The 22,748-nt window shown below is 36.1% G+C and overlaps 1 protein-coding gene across 1 annotated transcript; it reads right to left on the reverse strand.

Moving 5' to 3' along the window:
- Positions 1 to 545: 545 nt before the first annotated feature.
- Positions 546 to 16,949, reverse strand: LOC144438408 (uncharacterized). The gene is made up of 2 exons (XM_078127425.1): positions 16,482 to 16,949; positions 546 to 4,205 (listed from the first exon to the last, which is right to left on the reverse strand). Exons 1-2 carry the CDS (start codon positions 16,791 to 16,793, stop codon positions 1,086 to 1,088), a joined length of 3,432 nt encoding a protein of 1,143 aa, XP_077983551.1. The 5' UTR covers positions 16,794 to 16,949; the 3' UTR covers positions 546 to 1,085.
- Between the last annotated feature and the right edge of the window lie 5,799 nt (positions 16,950 to 22,748).

Consider the following 22,748-nt stretch of genomic DNA (forward strand, 5'->3'; position numbering starts at 1 on the left):
GCGGTAAAAAATACACAAGGTAGATACACAAAAACTACAGCCAGGAAGAGTGGTTGTATTTATATGTGACTTGCTAACTATCTTATACTAGACTGTTGCACATGTAAAACTTATAATTCGTGATAAGTTACAAATGCCTTTGTAGCTGCAGATGTCTGGATTTATATTTCTTGTAAGTGAGCACAGATGATGTTCCAACACCTGAAAGGTGTACTTTGAATTTACAGGTGTACATAGACTCAACACGCATATTGAACTTGATTGGAAGGTATAGGTGTACACAGCCTGACATGCAAATTGCAAATGATATTGGAAGGCATTCTATGAATGCACCTGTGGAGGTGTACAGAGCCAAACATGGATATTGATAGGAAAGTGTTGGACTGGAGAGTGGTTTTTGAATATATGACAACAAAATTGACTGGAAGTCGATTCTGAATGTACATAGACTGATATGGAAATTGACAGAAAAATGAACAAACACAGCCAGACACACACATAAATACACACACACACACACACACACACACACACACACACACACACACACACACACACACACACACACTGATAGATTTGTATACAGACATACGACAGATATTAGAAAGTCACCATACTCTATCTCTACACAAGTACAGTCATCTTTGATAACCCTTGACATTCAAAAAGATAACAAAAGAAGCCCTAAGTTAATGGTAGATAATAGTTATGGAACCACTAGCTTCAGTATAAAAAATTAATAATATTTGGTCCAATGCATATAAAATTTGTTTGACATTGACAGGAAGAACAATTCTGGGTATAAAAATGAAAACTAAATTAAACCTATGGTGAAATATACAAAAAAAACAAGTTACTCTCACTTACATGTATACAACATTTTTCATACATCTTATATATTTACAAAATTTATGATTTAGTTTGTAACTTTTATGAGCTGTGGTAAAAAGACATACAGGAGGGTAAACATTACCCCAGTATATAATAACAGGTTCCATCCTTGCATTTCTTTGAAATAAAAGTCTAGACGTAATATATTATAAAATGAGACCTGCCATATATTTGTTGAGTCACCTGGTTGCTGTTTACGCAGACAGCTTGTTGAGTATTTCATCCCAGTCTGAATTGTTAAGGGTATCTAGTATATCCGAATCACTTACTAAAGCTGTATTTGCCAATAAATCTGCATCAAGTCCAAATTCTGGCTGCATTGCTGTACTAGCTGATGAAAATGTTGGATTTGTACTACCTACTACATTGGAAACTCTATGTTGTACCACTTGTCTGTTTACCGTTTGTCTCTGGTTTAGTTGTCCCTGTAACCCATAACTTAACTGACTCTGTTGTTGTGCTCCCAAGTTGGGGGGCACCACACCTGATTGTTTTTTGATTGTTTGATTGTGAAAACTTGTGTTGTTTATTCTTGCATTGCCATAGTTACTGCCTGGTCGAATTGCAATGTTGCTTTGTGGTGTATTTGTCCTTTGTTGGCTTGTAGTGGTAAATGGTGATGGTTGGCGTTGGTTCCAGCCAGGTCCTCCAGCATTCAGTTGTTGTGCAACAGTTTGGTTTGGATACATACTACTGTTCGGAACATTTCTAGTGCCAGTACTCATGGCTAATGCTGCATTCAGAGCTCTTTCTCTCTGCAATGCATCACCATTGTAATGACCACTTAGTCCTAGGCCATTACTTTGAGCTGCATCAAGTGATGGGTTTTGTCCAGCCCTAACAACTGTTGGGTTTTGACTGTTGACAAGGCCTGTACTCTGTCCACTAACCATGGCTACACGTTGTCCAGTGGGTAAATTAGCACTTTGTCGCATCATTGCCTGTTGAGTTTGGATGTGTGGATGAGTCTGCTGCTGCTGTTGTTGTTGCTGCTGTTGTTGTTGTTGTTGTTGTTGTTGTTGTTGCTGTTGTTGTTGTTGTTGTTGTTGTTGTTGTGCTGTTCTAACACTCATTCCTGAGTATGCTGCTGGGCCAGCTACAGTTGTACTTGCATGAGGTTGACCACCTGTTCTTGCTTGCGTTGGGTTATTTCCAGGCAGTTGATTGGTTGTTAAAGATGCAAGTGTCCTAGATTGTGGTGGGTTACTTCCAGGGAGTTGATTGGTTGGTACAGCTGAATGTGTCAATTGTGATTGGTTGTTTCCAGGTAACTGACTGTTGGGTAAAGCTGAATGTGTCCTTGGTTGTGATTGCAGGGTACTACCTGATAACTGACTACTTGGTAAAGCTGAATGTGGTCTCGGAAGATTTGTATTTGGAGGATGTTGTACTGGGAGTGCAAGATGTTGTCTACTGTTACTTTGATATGCTACAGCACCTGCATTTGGATTTGGAGTCATTGGGAAATGGCGATTAGCACTACCTTGTCTAGGATTGGAGTTGATAACTTGTGACATCGTATTTGGTCTGTTGATTGCAAAGGGTGGCTGCTGTTGCTGCTGCTGCTGTTGTTGTTGTTGTTGTTGCTGCTGTTGTTGTTGTTGTTGTTGTTGTTGTTGAAGTTGTGAAGTTTGCTGTTGAAGTTGTGAAGTTTGTTGTTGATGCTGTACTTGAGTTGTTTGCTGTGCCAATGATGGTTGTGTTGTTGGTCTGGTGGTGTACTGTGGAGGGGGACGATTCCAATATCTTTTGAGCTGTTCTTGTTGTAATCTATCATCTCTCAATTGTTGTTGTTCCTGTTTATGTTGTTCTAGTATCTGTCTATGTTGTTCCTGAAGTTTCCGTTCATTTTGTAATCGAAGTTGTTCTTGCTGTTTTAGCATGAGTTGCTGACGGAGGTACTCTTGTTTCTGACGTTTGCGACCCTCTTCTACCGATATCGGTATACGCTGTTGTTCTGACGAATGTGATGGCAGAGCCACAAATTGATTTCTTGGAATTAGCCTATTCTGTTGCCCCACTTGATGAGCATTGTTAGGAAAGGTTTGTGTAGCATATGCAACAGATGCATCAGGTTCCCGTTTAAAGGTTGCAAAGACTGGTCTGTTACCTTGCACATTTTGTGCTGTTGGCATATTATCTTGGAACTGTGGAGGCAGATCTAGGGCATCTGGCATGTGAGATAATGGTTTAGTTTTACCGTAAGTCAGACTGGGATCATTGCCAGCTGGGTTCAACATACCACCTGGTTTTTGATCTTGCATCTTGGGATGCATTTGCTGTACCTGCTGCAGTCTTTTCATATCTTCTTGTTGCTGCTGCATCTGATGAACTGCAGACAGAGATGCCTGCGTTGCTACTCCGTATGGAACTTCACTTTTAATGGCACTGGAAGTAGACACGGGGTAATGGAAAGTCATATTCTGTTGCTGTTGTTGCTGTTGCTGTTGTTGTTGATGTTGTTGTTGTTGTCGTTGATGTTGGTGCAATAGTTGGTATTTCTGAGCTGCCATTTGTTTCAACTGTTCAGAATGGCTTAGTCCTGTACTGGTAGTGTCTTGCATAGAGAAATCCATATGAGGGTGCTGGGTGGTATCACCAGTTAGGTTTTGTGGTGGACAACCACTAGGATTCAGCATATTCTCTAGAGTGTTTGTTGGTTTGCTACCAGGCATATTCACATTAGGTGAATTTACTGGTTCTTGTTTCATACCCACATTAGCTTGTTCATCTAGTTGACGTAGTTTTTCAAGCAACTCTGTCTCCTCTTCTTTCAGATCTCTTTCTAACTTTCCGAGCGCTTCAGGATCATTAGCCATGAGATTATTGAGGAAATCTTGAATCATGTTTTCATTCATTGGTGATCCCGTCAATATAGCCTCAATATCAGGCATACCATCTTGTTTGCTTGGATCAAGTAAGGCTTGTTCAGCACAAGAGTTATGACTCATAGGTTCGCGTTTACACAGTGGCTTTTCCAAATGTAACGACTCCTGACTTGGTGGTTGGCACTGACTGTCATTTCTCATCATATCTGGATGGAGGCCATTTTGTGATGGTTGCATTGATTGACTACTGACAGTAGATCGAACTGTTACATCAACATTGGTCTGAATGGTTTCACTTCCTGTTTGTTGTACAATGGAAACAGATAAACTTGGTACAGTGTCCATGCCATGACCTGATGATGCTTGTGTACAAGGTCTCTTTGGGGAAGGGTTGCCTTCATGACCATTTGGTAATGAAACATTCTCTCCATTAGATAACTTAGCATTGGGTGATCCACCAGTCTCCAATTTCCTCTTTATTTTTTGCTGCAAGATAAAATAATTCAAACATTAATTAGTCTTTATTCAATATAGTTCTTCTTATTAATTCTTTGCCAAATCTTTTAACTTTTTATTTTTTTCCCATTGCAAGATTTGTGGAATGGGGTGTCAGTCATCCAGTCAGTCAGCCATGCAGTCAGTCAGTAAGCCAGCCAGTCAGTCAGCCAGTCAGTCAGTCAGTCAGTCAGTCAGTCAGTCAGTCAGTCAGTCAGTCAGTCAGCCAGCCAGCCAGCCAGTCAGTCAGTCAGTCAGTCAGTCAGTCAGTCAGTCAGTCAGTCAGTCAGTCAGTCAGTCAGTCAGTCAGCCATGCAGTCAGTCAGTCAGTCAGTCAGTCAGCCAGCAGTCAGTCAGTCAGTCAGTCAATCAATCAATCAGCCAGTCAGACAGACAGTCAGTCAGTCAGTCAGTCAGTCAGCCAGTCAGTCATGCAGTCAGTCAGTCAGTCAGTCAGTCAGTCAGTCAGTCAGTCAGTCAGTCAGCCAGTCAGTCAGTCAGTCAGTCAGCCAGTCAGTCAGTCAGCCAGCAGTCAGTCAGTCAGTCAGTCAATCAATCAATCAGCCAGTCAGACAGTCAGTCAGTCAGTCAGTCAGTCAGCCTGTCAGTCAGTCAGCCCTGAAGCAGAGGATAACTGTAAAACTATTAAGTGGTAGCATAGAACTGAATTAACATGACAATTGAGTTCAATCAATTTATAAGGTTCTCTTTGATCAACGATTCTCTGCAATATAGAGTGACAAATTAAGGTTTACAATTCTTTCCAGATATCACTTCTGAGCTAAAAATTCTTGGTTTAGTAATTAACTAATTCCAACAATACCAATATTATTTTTATTTGAAACAGTATCAGACAAACCTTATCAATATGGGTCAAAGTGAAACTGCAGTCACTAAAGGCCACAGTTGACATTGGAATTTGAGGCAAAGTTGATGATACAGTGAGTAATGATACAGTGAGTTACGCAGGGTTAAAGTTGACATACAGTTACTAAGGGTCAAAGTTGACTGCAGTTACTTAGGGTCAAAAGTGACATAGTCAGTGAGCCAGTCAGTCTTACTGACTAAGGGTCATGGTTGACATATAAATACTAAGGGTCAAAGTTGACTGTACAGTTACTAAGGGTCGATGTTGGCATACAGTTACGAAGTGTTTAAGTTGTTCATTCAGTTTCAAAAAGATCACCCACTTTGGTGATACAGTGTTGTACATGTAGCAATGCCAGTTTACACTGTCTGTGACTTCCTAATACATTCCATCCATACCTACATGTAAATCATCCTTCTTGTACAACTTGTGAAAGGCTGACTGATAAACAGGATCACTGTACATGACGTACTTCCTGACTTCCTGAGGTGTATGACATGAACAACAAAGAGACTGCTGTAGATACTTACTGGCCTGACATGAACAACAAAGACACTGCTATAGGTATTCATTGGCTTTCACCTGGCCTACATATAACTACAATTAGCTGTTATCACAACATCTGAAATCACTGAGTTGACACGAACTATTTCACCAACTCAGTAATCGTTCATCTTTGTATGACCATCCACTAAAACTTGACAATAGTTTGCTAAAGTTTTCAAACCCTCATAAGTTATGGATATTCACTACAGTTTGAAAACTGTCTGCTAACATTTTAAAACCATGGTATAGAGATAGGAAATTTTTTACGCTTTCCCTGTCATATTCTTCCAAGTATAATTTTCATGCGAAACCACTTTATGATATGTTGGGATCTCTCATTTAATTTATCCATTTACCATTTTCAAAAAAAAAACAAGACTTGACATGATAATTCAATGTTTACATAATATATACATGAACATGAATATAAACAAAGAGATATTATGAGTAATTGTTTTTATTCTGCATGAAAAGTACGGTAAGATTCATTACAGATTCTCTTTGCTTAAATGTAAACAAAATTATCAAGATTTTGTCAGAATTCCACCTTAGGGAATGAATGTTGCCCTGGACAGCTATACAAAGACAAACTGAATGCATAATAATGTACAATTTACATCTATCACTCATTAAACTCCATTGATACATTGGTACATAAAAAGAAATACAGTTTAAATAAATTCGGACAAAACACTATCAAACCTATTCCTGAAGTTGACTCTTTAAAATAGAACATTTTCCCTAATTAAATTTGAACATATGTTGAGATGTATAAATAATTACAGAAAAAGAGGAAATTTTCACTGCAGAGGTCCTGGTACTAGCATGTAAGTATTAACTATTACTATACACAACCTATATCTATAAACACACATAATGCTACAGTGTATACAAAGAATGTGTTCATTATACTAGTGTACTGACCTTTGATGGCTAGATTTGTTACAATGTATACATTATACAACCACATATCTGCATAGGGCCACCCTTTTTAATTTTATGTTTCTCACATAACACCACCATATAATCAAATAATGTGTTGGTCTCAATCTGTTTAAAAAAGTAAGTGCATGTATGTATGTGTGTGTGTGCATGTGCTGTGTGTGTGCTTATGTGTGTGTAGGTGTGTACATGTTGGTGGTTTTCAATTTGTAATAATATATTTAACTGGATGACTTAGAAAAGACAAATCCAGTGCATTTTGAATTCAAAATTTCAGCCATAAAGGATCATTTTCACCCCATATACACAAGTGTGGCACTGCCACATCAGTGATGATGTCCAACCTTTTTCTAATCTGACTATTGATGACAATTTTTTTTCTATTTTGCAGAGAGGGAAAACATGGTCAGTTGGCACACGAGAAACATAAAAATAATATGGGTTGTCCACATAAACTGATCATGATGACTGAGTTTTTGTTACAATACAACCAGATTTCTGATTTACATGAAACTGACACAAACTATATGTGCTGTGGTAAGACAGGAAGTTTTCAAATGACTCAACACTGCACATTTTTTATGATGATAATTTATTTGAGTGGTAACCAAGAAAGACTTGTAAGTAACATACTAACAATCACAAAATGTCACAGAAGCTCAATAAACAAACTGTGTTCATTTAGGTGGGAGGAGGTCTGGCATCAATGCGATTGCTGAACTTCATTTTTGAACTAAACCAAATTTCAAATACTTTCACGCCTTCAATGATAACAGCATCAGTATTTACCACTCACATGTTGATAAGTTAATTAAAATTTACTTCTAAAGTGAATTGAAATGCTGGGTTTCCAGTAAATTAGTGTGTCTACCATCATGTTTTTTTACACTGCATGGATCGTAGTGGTGTGACCACTACAATTTTATCATGGTTAACATCATATATAAACGTGCCGATGTTGCACTTATGAATGTTCATTTAGGGGGAGGGGAGGAGGTTTGTCCTAATCAAACAAAGTTCATTTATTGAGCTTGTGTGACATTGTGTGATCACCCCTAAGATACTACCGGTATCTATTCATTTTTTTCCATCAAAATAAGATCCTAATGAAAGTACTATTACTGCATTTTTAATTAATCACATAAAGACCAAAAAAGACCAAAAAAAAATAGCCAACTACGTATTTCTAGAAAACTGACATCCTGTGAGTGAATCAGTATTCAATATTCTGAGAACACATATCTAACTGTTAGAATTAGTGTTCATGGATTCATAGCTCATAGTTTCTACTCACAAAGTCAAAACAGTTCTTGAAATTAAATCCTAATTTTTCGCAGACATCTCATTAGCATCGTCAGAGCAAGATATATTTTGAGTGTGGGTAGAAATTATCATTTAATAACATATCTAACTGATATATTACTAACTATATACTATAGTGTACCAAACTTTTATTTTCACTTTTATATCAAATAAAATCAGAAGTTAACACACAATTTTGCATGTTTATTCTTCCTGTCTAAATCCTACGAATCAAAGAAACTAAAACAGGTAAAACAGAGAAGAATTATTTGTACCAAATATATATTATCTTGAATATATAATACTTTCAACTTTCCTTTCCTTAATTTAATTTAAACTTGAAATTGAAATAATCCCGACTACTATAACTCACTACACAAACCTATTTCGTTAGTACATGTACATATATACCAATGTCCACTGTCACAAAGTTTTCTCACGAATTAATATTTCTGAGATTTACTGAGATTAAAATAGCTGCGAGTTGCCACCCATGGCAAACACACATGATATGTACACTGTCAATATCACTAGTCAACTTATACATGTACATCGGAAAATTGTCTTGTATCCATAGAAACGCAGTTGAATACAATAGAGTATATGTAGACTGTTACAGTTTTGGAAATGACAAGGTAACATCAAAATTCCTTTAAAGGGAATTGTGTCAATGTTCAATTGTTCTAATTTTTCTTGTCTCATTTCAGAAATCACACAACTTGGAAGATCAAAGCTGGTCTCATACATATTCCAGTGAATAAAACATAATACAGATGTGAAAACTTAGATTCACAATTCGCATCCCTTTAACTCCTTCACTATTAGTAGGCATAGCTTAATAAAACATCAATATCTATATTACTAACCTGTTTGTATTTGATTTGTTCATATTTTATACATGATTCATATTATTGAGATTTCTGGGATTAATTCATTACAAACAGTGATTGTAACAACTTAAGTCAAAAATATATTTGAGATAGAATATTGAGAAGAAAATGAAATTTGCATATAAATAATGCTGGTATATTATTACAGGTTACATATACATCCAGGAGTGTCCTATATTTAACAACACATAGCTATGTTCCTTGGGATATATACAATAAGGTGTATATATTTCAGGTAAAAGAGTTTAGACGGGTGTCCAATTACATCAAGTCATCCCTGTACCAGTCTGTACAATGGTACAAAACTTCAATGTTTACTATTCAACACTACAAACCAGTCATATGACTTGTGACACCAAATAATGTAACATTTCTGTCAAAGACATAATACAACTTACATTCAACTAAACTACCATTAAGTTACCACACCACACCATACCCTACGTACCTTTCATATTTGGTGATAGCAATCATATATACTACTGCAAAACATTGTACAAAAGTGTTTTGGAAGAATGTTTTACTTTTGATCTTTGAAAAACAACATAAAATCAAGTTTTCATTTGTCTCGAAAGCTTATTTTATTTTCCATATCTAAGGATTAATTGATTATATTATGACTATGGATATTATTTCAGATAGTTTAAATATGTAACAAATAAGTCCACAAGTTGCATGGTCAAACTATGATGGCAAACATCTAAATTACATTGACACATTACAAAGGAAGAAATCTGTGTTCTAGGTTGTCAAGTAAAATCAAAAACCAGAATCCTTCTGTAATACTAACACAAAAAATACCTACCTACCTACCTACCTACCTACCGACTACTTATCTTTGGATTGGCATTGTCTGAACCTCTATTAATGGGACCTTAGTCTAACCCTGAGTTCAAGTCCTTAGACTAACTTAGTCTAACCTTGCATTCAAGGCCTTAGTTTGATTTGGTCTAACCCTGTGTCCTTACATTGACTTAGTCTAACCAGTATTAATGGGACCTTAGTCTAACCCTGAGTTCAAGTCCTTAGACTGACTTGGTCTAACCCTGTGTTCAAGTCCTTCGTTTGACTTAGTCTAACCAGTGTTCAAGTCCTTAGATCAACCTGGTCTAACCCTGTGTCAAGTGCTTAGATTGACTTGGTCTAACCAGTGTTCAAGTCCTTAGATCAACCTGGTCTACCCCTCTGTTCAAGTACTTAGATCGACCTTGTCTAACCTGTGTTCAAGTCCTTATATTGACCTAGACTAACCTGACGTGTTTAAATAAGGGAGCAATGAGAAGCCTGCCCTAGTGTTTAGATGTAGAGTGCATGATATGTCCTTGGAATGGTCTCTACTTGTTAATAGTCAAAGTCTATTATAGCATATCATTGTCTGAGATGCCATATGGTGAACAAAATAATGCAAATAAAACTCTAAGGTCAGAAATGTCATTTTGTTTGCTAACTCTCCTTATGGAACCTTTGGGCTACAGCCATGAGGTGTACATGATAAACAAATAAACCAACGTTTTCCCAAAGTCAAATATTCAAATGTTGGCCTGCAGGCCACTGTTTTCTGGAAATGCCATTCTTAGAGACAAAATATGACTTTTCTAAATTTGGCATAATGCCTTTCATTCCAATATGCATATACATGCAGTCATAGATTCTATCCATCCACAACAAACATGTATGCAAACACTCCTTCTTTCTCATTTACACAAATACTTGCATAGTACTACAGATACAGGACTATACTCATAATCAAAGATAGAAGCTCAGAATCACAGAGGAACTGGCTCTAAGAGAATGTATTTATTCAGTCTACACTTTGCCTGTATGATATATGTCACGCTGCCCTATATCTATGTGTTGGCTGACATGTCATGATAACTTATAGACAACCTGACAATGAGTTTACCATATGCAAGATTCAATATGACTGAACCTCCTCATCAAGGTGTAGAAATTCACTTTCTTTGCTCATGTAAATGTCATCAGTCATTTTTGCCTAGTGTCTTAGTTCAACAATGATAAATACTGACAGACAACACCAGATATGTTCTTGACATATCTTTTAGAATCCATGAAAAAATAAACATCCATCATAGCTTGAGCCACCTCAGAAACAAATTATCTTAAGTGTAGTGCATTGGATTTGAATCTGAATTTGAATCTGAAGTTGTCTTTAGAGATGATTGAATACCACTTGGCATCCAAACTACACGAATGTAGGTTGTAACTGTACACATTTTTGCTACTACTGGTAAACCAAGTATACATGCACAGGATTCTCTCAGCAATATGGATTTGCACCTGTAAAGTTGATAAGTCTTATTAACAAAATTGAAAATCACAAACTGCCCTGTAAAATCTGTAAAAATTACCGCGATACATAACTACTTTGATTATGGGATTCTTCCTCAATACTCCATTTTCAATGATTTACATATTCATAACAGCATTTTGTTATGCAAATGTGGAAATCCTGAGCACAACTGATTGGTTGATTGATCAATTTGAATTTTTTTAACTGGTTTAATCTAATGAGGTATTACTGCACCTGATTGTGGTATTGTCGTACACCAAACAATGCAAGCAGTAACAACAATAGAGCAGTGAAGGCTTGACCTTGTCAAGTTGTCAATATACCAAGCAGAGTGTTACATGGAAATCTATAGCATCAGAACTGGTTTGTTGTGTCATGTCCACAGCTCATAAATTTAACTGTGTTTGCTATGACCTGACTCTAGTACTGAATACAAATGTGCATTGCAGTCATGTGACCACACTCATTTACAGGGGTCATATTACCCTGCCATGATTTCATATTTGGCCTTTGACCTAAACTGTATCCATGATAAAATATTGTCAAATACTTATGTGATAGCATCATAATCAAATACTATGAAAGGTAAACTCATAATTGATACAATTATTTCTGTTATTTTTACTTGTGTACTTTTCGTGCTAAAATAAATAGAGTGCCAATGAAATACTTTATAAATGACATACTCATAGATAGAGTACTAAATTGGCAAAAATTTGTTTGTACTACAATATTTGTAAACGTGATCCCAAATCTAGTTCTTAAAGTTACACTAGATATTGACCTGAAAATTTTGCATGGATCCTTGTCAATGCTAATGATGAACAAATGGAATGATACAACATGTCACTTATCAAAGGTCAAAGGATTTTACCCTATCTACGTTTCTTCTGTGATCCTAAACTTTTTATGTAAAATCAGGAAAATGACAGGAAAATCAAAAATGCTGATAAAATCGACAAAACAAACATATTATGACTCATAAAAATATTTTAAAAGTTAACACTCAAGCTGACCCTACCTATTTTCATAATGACACAATGTTTTTCTTAGCCTAAGTACTCCATCAGATGTGTACAATTAATGTTAAAGTTCTCTGGTTTTAACCAACACCACCTCCGACATGCACTTGCAGCCACTGGGAAGAGTTAGCAACAACAAGGCCTTACAAGTACATCATACAAGCAATCCTACAGCTCAGTGACTTGTCATTTTGTTGTCTGCTATCAAAATTTATATCCAGAAAAGTGTGAGGGTTAAGAATGTGGTGATGTCAAGTACCATGGCAGGCCAAATGGATTGTATTCCCCAATATTTCCTGTCATTCAGTGAAGGGAAATATAAGTGACATAGGGGGCCCTCTCAGGAGAATGGCAAAAGATAGTAAACAAGATCTTGGTATAATAATTAGACGTTTAAATGAAGATTAACATTACTAAGGGTTAATAAAATCATAAAATACACTAGCATTTCTAAAATTCAAATAAATGGTTTGTTTATGACTTCAACATTCCTGATTTTATTTCTGGTGCAACTAAACCTACGATGTAAAACTGTTGTTGCTGAGTTTAGTTTTGGTGCTATAGAGCTGATGTTCAGATGTATGCTATCTAAACCAGAGACAAGGTACTGGAGTTTCCGTGTCAATGGTTCAACTTAACCTCTCTATTAAGTTGTATTCAATTGTAAGTTTTTACTCACCAAAATACATCGCACTAGACGTATGAATCATTAGAAATACAACATCCTGTAATGCTGTGACTAGTGAGATTTATATGTAGAAAAACATGTATAGCAGAATTCACACATAAAATACTATCGTATACGTGGGACTAAGTTTACTACATCTTTCAATCTGAATTTGTTTGTTGCATTTTAATTTATTTTCACTTGCATTTTAATGTACATTTTGCATCTTTGCACATTAAAATGGACTGCATTGAAAATATTGTTTAACTGGCCAGAGACATTCAGGCAAGCTTTTTGTCAAAAACAAATCAATCAAGCCCAAGGAATGGGATCTACTCGCTGTCTGTTAGTATTGACCCCATAAAAGGGAAATATTACACTTAATTGTCAAAGAAAAAAAAATTATTGAAAATATAAAATGTCTCATTCAAAATATAAAATGTCTCTATAGAATATCATTTCACTTTATTTTCTCATAAACCAAACAAAATTTAATTCACCAAAAGTCATCACTATCAATATTTTGTAAAATAATCTGACTGCCCTTTGACCTGTGACCTATGACATGTACAGGAGGTGCTAACACAAAGTGATTATATATCTGTTTTTAGGAGATTTGGACAGGAGTCAATTGACTTGAGTGGTTGTCATGGAAACATTGGCACATGTCACACTGGTATGAGCTGAATGTACACAACTGGCAATATTTACTGCCTTGCAAAATTCTTTTCATTAAAATCCAGGTTTCCTTTCCTGATGTCATGAAGCCACGACTTACCACAAATAAATTATTAATATGAACATTATATTGCCTTGATGCAACTTAGCAGTCTAAAAATACATACATATATAATAAAATGTTTCTCTTGTGAAAGTAATTACAGCTGGTCGGCAGGGGCAAGGAAAAAAAGACATCAATGCTAGTATAATATGATTGTGTTACTATCACATTAGTTAACATAGACAGCCAGTCTGACTAGTACATGGTTCTCTTTAGTCTAGGAGTTCTGTACTAAAACAGCCCTAAGGCTATAACCCCCACTATTGCTAAAATGTGTCAGTCTATGTGTTAAAAATGTACATCTTAGAACATATCTTGTGTTCCATGGAAAGAAAGGGGACCCCCAGGACAGCCCATCCATCTACACTCTACTAAATATTATAATTGAGTTCTGACAATACCTAGACTCAGATCTCGCATATTTGGAATACTTTCAAATACAAGTCATTCAGGCAAAATACCAAATATGACACAATGGCTGCCTGAATATCACAATATCACAATCTAACTGTACTCAGTCCAAGGGAAGTGTCACAGACATTTTTGTTTCCTTTTTTTTTCGATTTCTAATGGATGGTTTTTTATTGTTTGCAAGTCAAACAACTGTTTTTCATCTGCATATTGTAGCTTTTAATCCAATTAGAACATGAAACAGAGATCATGGGATAATACTGAAAATCAAAATCTCTGATGTTCTGTTTGCTCACTTTATTGTAATTAACTGGAATTTGTGTGTGCTTGAAACAAGATAATATCTGATGTATAGTACACACAAATTCACCAAAATAAGAACTCAGAAAGGTCATAGTATTTTCAGATCAACATACAGAATGCTACCAAAGTACATGATATTTTCAAGCTCACTAGAACCAATTTCTATGTAGGTCTCCTTGAAGGACTGTGATGAATGGTTGTATATCACGTTCATTTCCTGTTGAAATTTGCTAGTTCTCTCATTCAAGGGCATTCATTATTATGCCACTAGAAACTCTCATAACGGCATTTCTTTGCATTTTCATGAATTTCATTACCGTCAACTACTGACTGCAAGTGTTCGATACCACAAACATGTTCCTGTCAGATAATGAGACCCCTTCATATCAAAACTCCATCACTTCTGAAGAGTCTATGAATCTCTATAGGGCACATCTTATATTGCCGCCACACACAAAAGTCTATGATGAATGTACAAGAAGTGTTTAATTGGTTGACCAGATTTTTTTTTCTGCACAGCATATGGCAATTTTTCATTAAAACTAGTATTGTAAACTGTTAGTGAATTTAAAGTCGGGCACATGGTTTACTTAGAGTGGATACATTTCATGTATTCATATCATGGGATTATGACAGATGAGTGAATATTGTATTATTATTTCATATCCACCATAACTATACATTGATACTTGTAATCTGATTGTTGGTCATATCCTAAATCATACTATTAGATATCTACCACTTTCAACAAAAATTGGAATAAAACAAATTGTGATCATGGAATTAATCATTTTGATATAATATCCCAATATCCATGAAATGTTAATTTTGATTGTTTTTATGAAATTATGTGAATTTATAGTATCTCAATATCCATGAATCGTTAATTTTGATTGTTTTATGAAATTATGTGAATTTATAGTTTCCTGAATTGTTTTTTCCTACATGTCACATACATCTAAATGTCTTAACTTAAAAACAAAATCACAATTCACATATTTCCTACTTCAAAAACAAGAATAATATGAATTTCTGAATATATATATCAATATGTTGTGTATGTCATATCATAGCAATGATGATTTTAAAAATCATAAAGCCGATATAATCCCTACAGGTCTTCATAATAACATGGCATTTCCACATTAAATCTAATTTTCTCAATAATTTCATTTGTATCAACTTACTGGAAAATATTAGCTTAGTAGCCAAACTGAAATACCAACAAATGCATTTCAGTTTTTACACTGAAATTTACTTGGGGGAAAAACAGGAAAAAAACCCATAAATCTGGCATTTATTAATTGAAAGATATGTGTTTATTTCACCAATAGTCTAGTTTGACTGAATATTATATTGTGATGACAATATCATTGCTACATTAGGCCAGACCTCATCAACATTACTTCATAGTAATTGGCAAATGGCTTATTGTAGAGGTGCCCCGGTGTGTCCCTCTAGCTCTACCCTACAAATTTCCAAGGGTTGTTTTTGTTACAACATTTTAACAGTGTATAGTGTGTACGTGTGTAGTGACAGTGTGAACTGGCGATCAGAGTCTGTTTTCGTCAATCAAATCAAATCACTCCTAAATAAAGCTAATTACAACGAGCTGTTGAAAAACTACCCCAGCAAACCTGTTGTTTTCGTTGTATGAGTACCCTGCAGTCTTGTACAGGTACAATTTCTAAGCCAAAACTTCATAAATTGATTAATCTGAGACACAAGTCATACAATCGAATGACGCCGCTGAATGGACTTAACGCCTGGTAATTTACCGATTAATCAGCTCCTAGGATAATCAGTTTGCCCTGCGATTTAGTAACTACTCCATTGCTACGTATACCTTCTCTACAACTCCGTTAGGACCTCAAATTCCGGGCTTGACGTCTGCGAGCAGACTGGGGTTTAGAAACCTATGTAATGCGAGCCATGATTTTAATACGGACAAAGGTAGCGACATTATTGTAATTGTTAATAGAGCAGCGCCGATTTCCACATATAACACGCATTGATCACTTCCTTTAATCGGCCTCCACAACTTACGAGGTATTTCCGATCGCTTCACGCCAAACCAACTGACAACACCACCACCAACATTAACTTTTCATAGAGACTTTGTTTTCCATTTGGTGGGGTAAATGTGAAGTATGAAACAGAACACAGGGCAGAATGACAATAAAGGGCCCGCGTATAATAGACAGACATTAATACCAGCTCTTACCGTGAGAAGTTGATTCCGTAAATGACTATTAGCCTCACTTCCCGAGCTAGCACTATTGTTACCACCATCGCATCGTGAACTACCCTTGTGTTGGTTACCTTCCTGCTTCAAACTCTTCGTCTGTTTCTTGGCCCGTGATTCCAAAACCCGCTGATGAAGGAGAATTGTCTCATGAGCATCTTGGTCGAATCGGGTAGCCTGGGTACGGTCATAACGGGCCTGGCAGATGTTATGGTGTCTTCGGCATAACTCAATACGCTTTCGAAGACGATCAACTATGGCTCTTCGTTTGGGGGATACGAAATCCCCCATATTATCCTGTAGTATGACTATGGTGATAGCCTTCGGGCTTAGCCCCAGCAAGGGCAGAAAAAGAGAAGAAATTGCCCGGAATGTGATGTGCTATATACGTCTGTGATTAGCGTAGCTGTAGTGTGCCAGTGACTGGCGTTCACACAATGACTTCTCAATGTGTTGTTGTTTAATATGCATAAACCAAAGACGACCTGGTCACGCATTCTCTGCTGACTCCTATTTCCGTTGTGTAGCAAACGAAAACTTTTCTGGAAACATCATGCGTCCGATGTTTATCTCAACAAACAGTTAAAACACGTAAAAAGTAGACATGCTTTTATGTGGACATATTGCTTACATTCAATAATAATTTAATAACTTCAATATGAACAGCAAAGCTTCGTTTATGTGGTAATCATGAAGCCATGCATTGAAGGAACTCAATGCCAGACTAAACCATTCACTGATGGGTAATTCAATTTAAAAATACCTTTGCGACTTCAAAAATTATTGCATCAACAAGCACTAATTATTCATATCACCTTAGAAGATAGGTTTACAAAGTTATTTTTGATAAACAATTGTTATAGTTGAGTGCTTAATTCTTAGTCCCTTCCCAAATTCTTTTGTAGCGCCCCTAGAGGCGAGTGGATGACCCTCACAGTACAACCGGTTAACCGAACAATGACTCGTACAAATTATACGTACAACAGTCAACACTTAGCATTTTACCGTCTGATGCCGAGATATTATTTCGAAATATAAATATAAGTTAATTCGTCAATTTTTAGTGGTGTATTAATTTATTTTATCAAGATTTAGGTTTCTGTTGATATTCTGAATTGTGTGCTACTCGGCTCCACTAAGGAAAAAAAACACGTTACGTTCTTAAAATCTGCAAATATATTTAATTTCGATATTTTTTTTCTATATTTACAAGACATACATAACATGTCAAAGAAAGAACTTTGTATTTAACGCAAAATGTTATAATGTGCTGAGGTGTGTTTGTTTGCTGCGCAACGAGCGAGCTGGCCTCGCCGACCTTCTTCAAGGCTGTTGAGGTCAGTCAATATCGAGGTCAAATTTACGTAGTCAATCACAACTGTTCACGACCTTCCTTGGTCACACACAAAACAACACGTACTGTTGATGGCATTGACTACACTACACCACACCAGGTAATAGAACGTAAACGGGAGAAGGCAGCGAGTACATTAGTACCTCAATGGTACAACGGGATGGCACACTATGGAAGAGTTTCTGTATCGCTATCGGTCGTTTAGAAACGTATGAATGTACGCAAATCGGAATGTACAATTATAACAGTGTCTGACGCCATATATTATTAGAATTGTTCGAAATTGGTCTTGAGACTTAAGGTCGGAAATTAAACAAGCTTTCTACTGAATAATCGAGCAAGATCTAGATGCATTTGCCATATTTGAACAAATACCGCGCAGTGACGTCAGACCGAGTTCTCTGACGTCACATCGGCTAGTTGACACCACAAAGTTTGTCGGTGTGAACGTCGTCATTTGCTTCCGGTCTCCATGACGATTAATAACCTAGTAAACAGTGAGATGGTACGACTTGAAACATGTAATACGTGGACATACATCATCCGATAATACTAAAATTAAAATATTCTTTATTTGATGCTCAAGGTACCATCATTTTACCAGTCAAACAGAAACGCAAACTACGAAGAGAATCGAGTCGCCGGCCATAACCTGGTTTGAGTATCAAAACTCGTATATTGATATAACATTCGCCTATTTCATTGCAATATTCTTTAATATCCTTATTACACTTATGTACCCAAATAAAATTGTCAATTTTCTAATAAAGTTAGATCTAATATATTAAATCTAATCTGATCTAATCTATAGTTTTAGTTTGGTAATTTCATCCCATTAGTTATTTGACAAAATCGATATAGATTTGATTTCAGTTATATGATCCTGCTTGTAACGTAGTTACATCATTGTGTTCATATATTTGATAGACTTGGTAAATGATACTTGTTAGTTTTTATTTATTTATTTATTTATTTATTTATTTATTTATTTATTTTGTTTATTTGTTTGTTTGTTTGTTTGTTTGTTTGTTTGTTTGTTTGTTTGTTTGTTTGTTTGTTTGAGTTATGTGTTGTTGTAATTGTGGGTTTACTATAATTTATCCTATACTATCATATTTGACCAACGATATAACAATTTTACAAGAACACAATATAAACGTGATAAAATTAATACTATTTTGACAGCGTGGTCTGTTTGAGGACTGTTTTCTCGTTGGCAATGTATTTACATTACACTGTATTTGACATGTTTAATATTAAAAATGTGTGTACCATTACTCTCTTATTGGCTTTCGTTATGTTTACATGTTGATTAGAATTTCACAAGCTGTCAGAACGACACTCTTCTTTCAGTGGATTACCACAGCTCGATATGACTGGTTGTTTTGCAAATTGTTGTTCGCCATGGATTCATTGGTATTTCATACTATATCTAGGTCGTGTCCCCCGGTCGTGTCCCAGCTGTGCATACGTCTGACTTATGAACAAGAGCATATCTGATATGTTAAGACAGGTATCATGGACTTGGTACAATCACACACTGCGGTGTAGTGTACATACATAGCTGGTGTACAACGGATAGAAGTTTATGTTACAAACTACTGAAAGTTCACACACCAAATGACCCAAACAGGTCTCTCGAGAAATATTGAACATACTTTGCTAAGAATCTTAGTAAGATCACAACTTGACCTGTAACCCTTTCAAGAGGGCAGACTCGACTAGTTGCTGGACAACTTATTTTCGTCTCCCCTTACCACAATTAAGTGTCATGACATGTGATATACATACATCATGTACATGGCAGCGAAAGCTTGATAATACCACAGACAAGTGACCTTGTCTGTGATAATATAATACATTTTAACAGTATCATTGTGCCCGGATTAACTACCAAATTATTGGGAGGGGCTTTGCTTCCGCTCGACCGAGGCTCTGGCCTGGGGTTCCAGCAACTTATTCTATAGTAACATTCTCGTCGTGACCCTAAGATCATTATATAAATAGTTGCATGTCCTGCTGAACGAGGCAAAACATTACGGGGAGGGGGAGGGGTGAGCGAGGGGGAGGGGGGGGGGTTATTTCGGCTCAGACCACTCTTTAAAAGTCTGGTCGTTTATCACAATATCACAGTGTAGATCATTGACTACAGCATCAATCATTTATTACTGCCGCACATGTTAATGTTTGCAGTGATGACACTTTCTTTGTGAGACAGGTGAAGAATTTCAGAGAGCTATAATTAAAACCTGTTGAATAAGAGTTAGAATATGCCAAGCTATGTTTGAACTCGATTTGAAAAAAAAACCCAATGTCTATCAGATAAACTAAGGACTGTGATTTTTTGTCGATGCCATTATTTTTATCTTTTTTATTGGCTAATTGTTTTTTCATCAATTGTCTTGTCTTGTTCTGACATTTGCTGTTTTATATTTGCCAGGTAAGGGAGCGTTCAGTTTTACAGCTACAGGGGCGGCAAATCATGGGAACTCATCTTAATTTAGTGGTCAAAGTAGTGAGTCGTTGAGTCAAGGGAGGGGTCGTCTTATTTTAGATGTTGAGTTGTGGCTCTCCGAATTAAAATATCCCACAAGAGCAGTCTTTAATGTTGTAAATTTGCGAATTCAACTTTCTTGCAGTTTTGCCATAATAAACTACTTTTTACATCAGCCCTACTGACTTAGTATCTCCAAATATAGCTAAACGTGAGATTTCAGACTTCTCCTTACAAAGCCAACATCTAGTAGTAAAGAAATCTCTAATGGATTCTGAAGTCGACTATCAATGTTATCAATGTGTACCATACGTTACCCTATAGAACACAGCACTAATTGACTAGATGAATACTTAAGAATGGTGCGTTTTGTGTCGCCAAAGGATCGGGGAGGGGAATTATCGTAGTTTTTTCATTTGTTGAGAAGTGGGCTGATTTGTTTCGAGAAGGTTCACAGGGGGTCAGTCTATTTTCAGTACAACAAACACAAAAAAAACTATCGGCCCACCCTGGCCAGAAAAACTGAACGCTCCCTAATCTGGAGTAAAACTTGTTGACTTAGTATCTCTAGATCTCAAGTACCTTGTATCCTTTTTAGAGAGCGATACACCCCGGGGTACACCCAGCTGGTACATGCAACATTTCTGTAACCCGACTTACCTAATCGACTCTTGCACAAGCTCGGATGGGATAGGGAAATATGTCTGGCATATATTGGTTCTCCAGAATACCACAATCCACTCCACTCGTTCATGAAAAATGTTCGGAAATGCGACATGCGAATATAAAACCTATACATGGTGGTTCGCCAAGATCTTAACAATGAATGTACATGTATTACAATACGTGGACGTATGGTTATGAAGTCTAAAATAACCCCTGTCTATACGTACTGATATAGTAGTACCTTATATCTAATGATCTATAAAGAATGTACACAATACAATGATCTACTAATCATTCTTTATTGACATGCAAATAACTGCAACCTTAAAAACTTATTTGTATTTTGTCATAATTCTAAGGATTCTTTAGCGTGTGACAAGGTTCTATCAAATTTGCATTGGTAACGTTTTTAAAAAGAAACTTTTGGTCGTCAAAATTCAATAATTTAAAAGCAATATACGTGGACTAAATATATGTATTTGAAAATAACATCCCGACTTTTTTTTCTTTGCTTTGCGATGTGTTTCTTGTACTGCAGAAGGGCAGTTATCTCACACAGAGACCCCTTGGATATGAACAGAGTATGTACATCTCACATAGAGATGTATTCACTGAAAGTTATAAACCACTCATGTTAATTTGTTGTGGATCTTATACGTAATATGTGCAGCAACAAGTTTAAGTCTTGAGGAAAAACTTGGTTTTGAATCCGACACCATGTTAGTTTGATTAGCATCGATACCTACCCTACACATTTGTATATCATGATAGTGTTAATCAAATATTAAATATCTAGATCATACACTTTCGGCATTAGACAGTCTGGATGCCAACGTGGTCTCTAACCTAAACCACGTGTGAGTGGAGGTGTAAGTCGAATTAAACGATACCGTATAGGAACTAAACTATTTCAGCAAGATTGGAGAGTGTTCTGGTCGATAGATGCACCGTCATGATTTTAGGGCCATGTCGTAAAATACAAATTCATTGTTTTCTTACCTTAAGTTTACCTGTAGATGATTCAATTTATCACGTGGTGTCAATATTGAGACGTAAGTAATTATATCCAACACAGTTACAGGTACTGTAGTTTTCAATAATAGACCTGTTGCCGGTTCCAAGATGCATTGCGCGTCTCTCCATACAATACCATGAATTCTGTACGCGCGGAGGGGTTTGCACGCGCTACTCAGGGAGGATGGTTGTCACATGACGGTACCCTGGGTTTAACCGTAAAATCCCACTCTGTCACCGATGGGGTTCAGTCGTTGTTCTATAAAATCACCCAAAGTTAAAGAGGTCAACATGTCTTACCATCAGTTCCTGATGAAAATGTTATTTCAAATGTAATAAAGACAAAACAAGACTAAATCTAACAACATAAGCGACGTCCTCTCGCGCAATGCATCTTGGAACCTGAACATCGACTATTGACACTTTCCTTAATCCATGTTGTAGTTCAAGTTTTGAATATATGTTTGAATATATATATATAACTCGGTGAGTTTCAATCTGCTAAGACAGTGCTCTATACCGCAGTGGCAGAGCGTAATAGTTTTGCTATTATATATATATATATATATATATATATATATATATATATATATATATATAAATATATATATATATATATATATATATATATATATATATATATATATATATATATATATATATATATATATATATATATATATATATATATATATATATATATATATATATATATATA

This window comes from Glandiceps talaboti, chromosome 8 (genome assembly GCF_964340395.1).
Source record: "Glandiceps talaboti chromosome 8, keGlaTala1.1, whole genome shotgun sequence".
Taxonomy (NCBI): domain Eukaryota; kingdom Metazoa; phylum Hemichordata; class Enteropneusta; family Spengelidae; genus Glandiceps; species Glandiceps talaboti.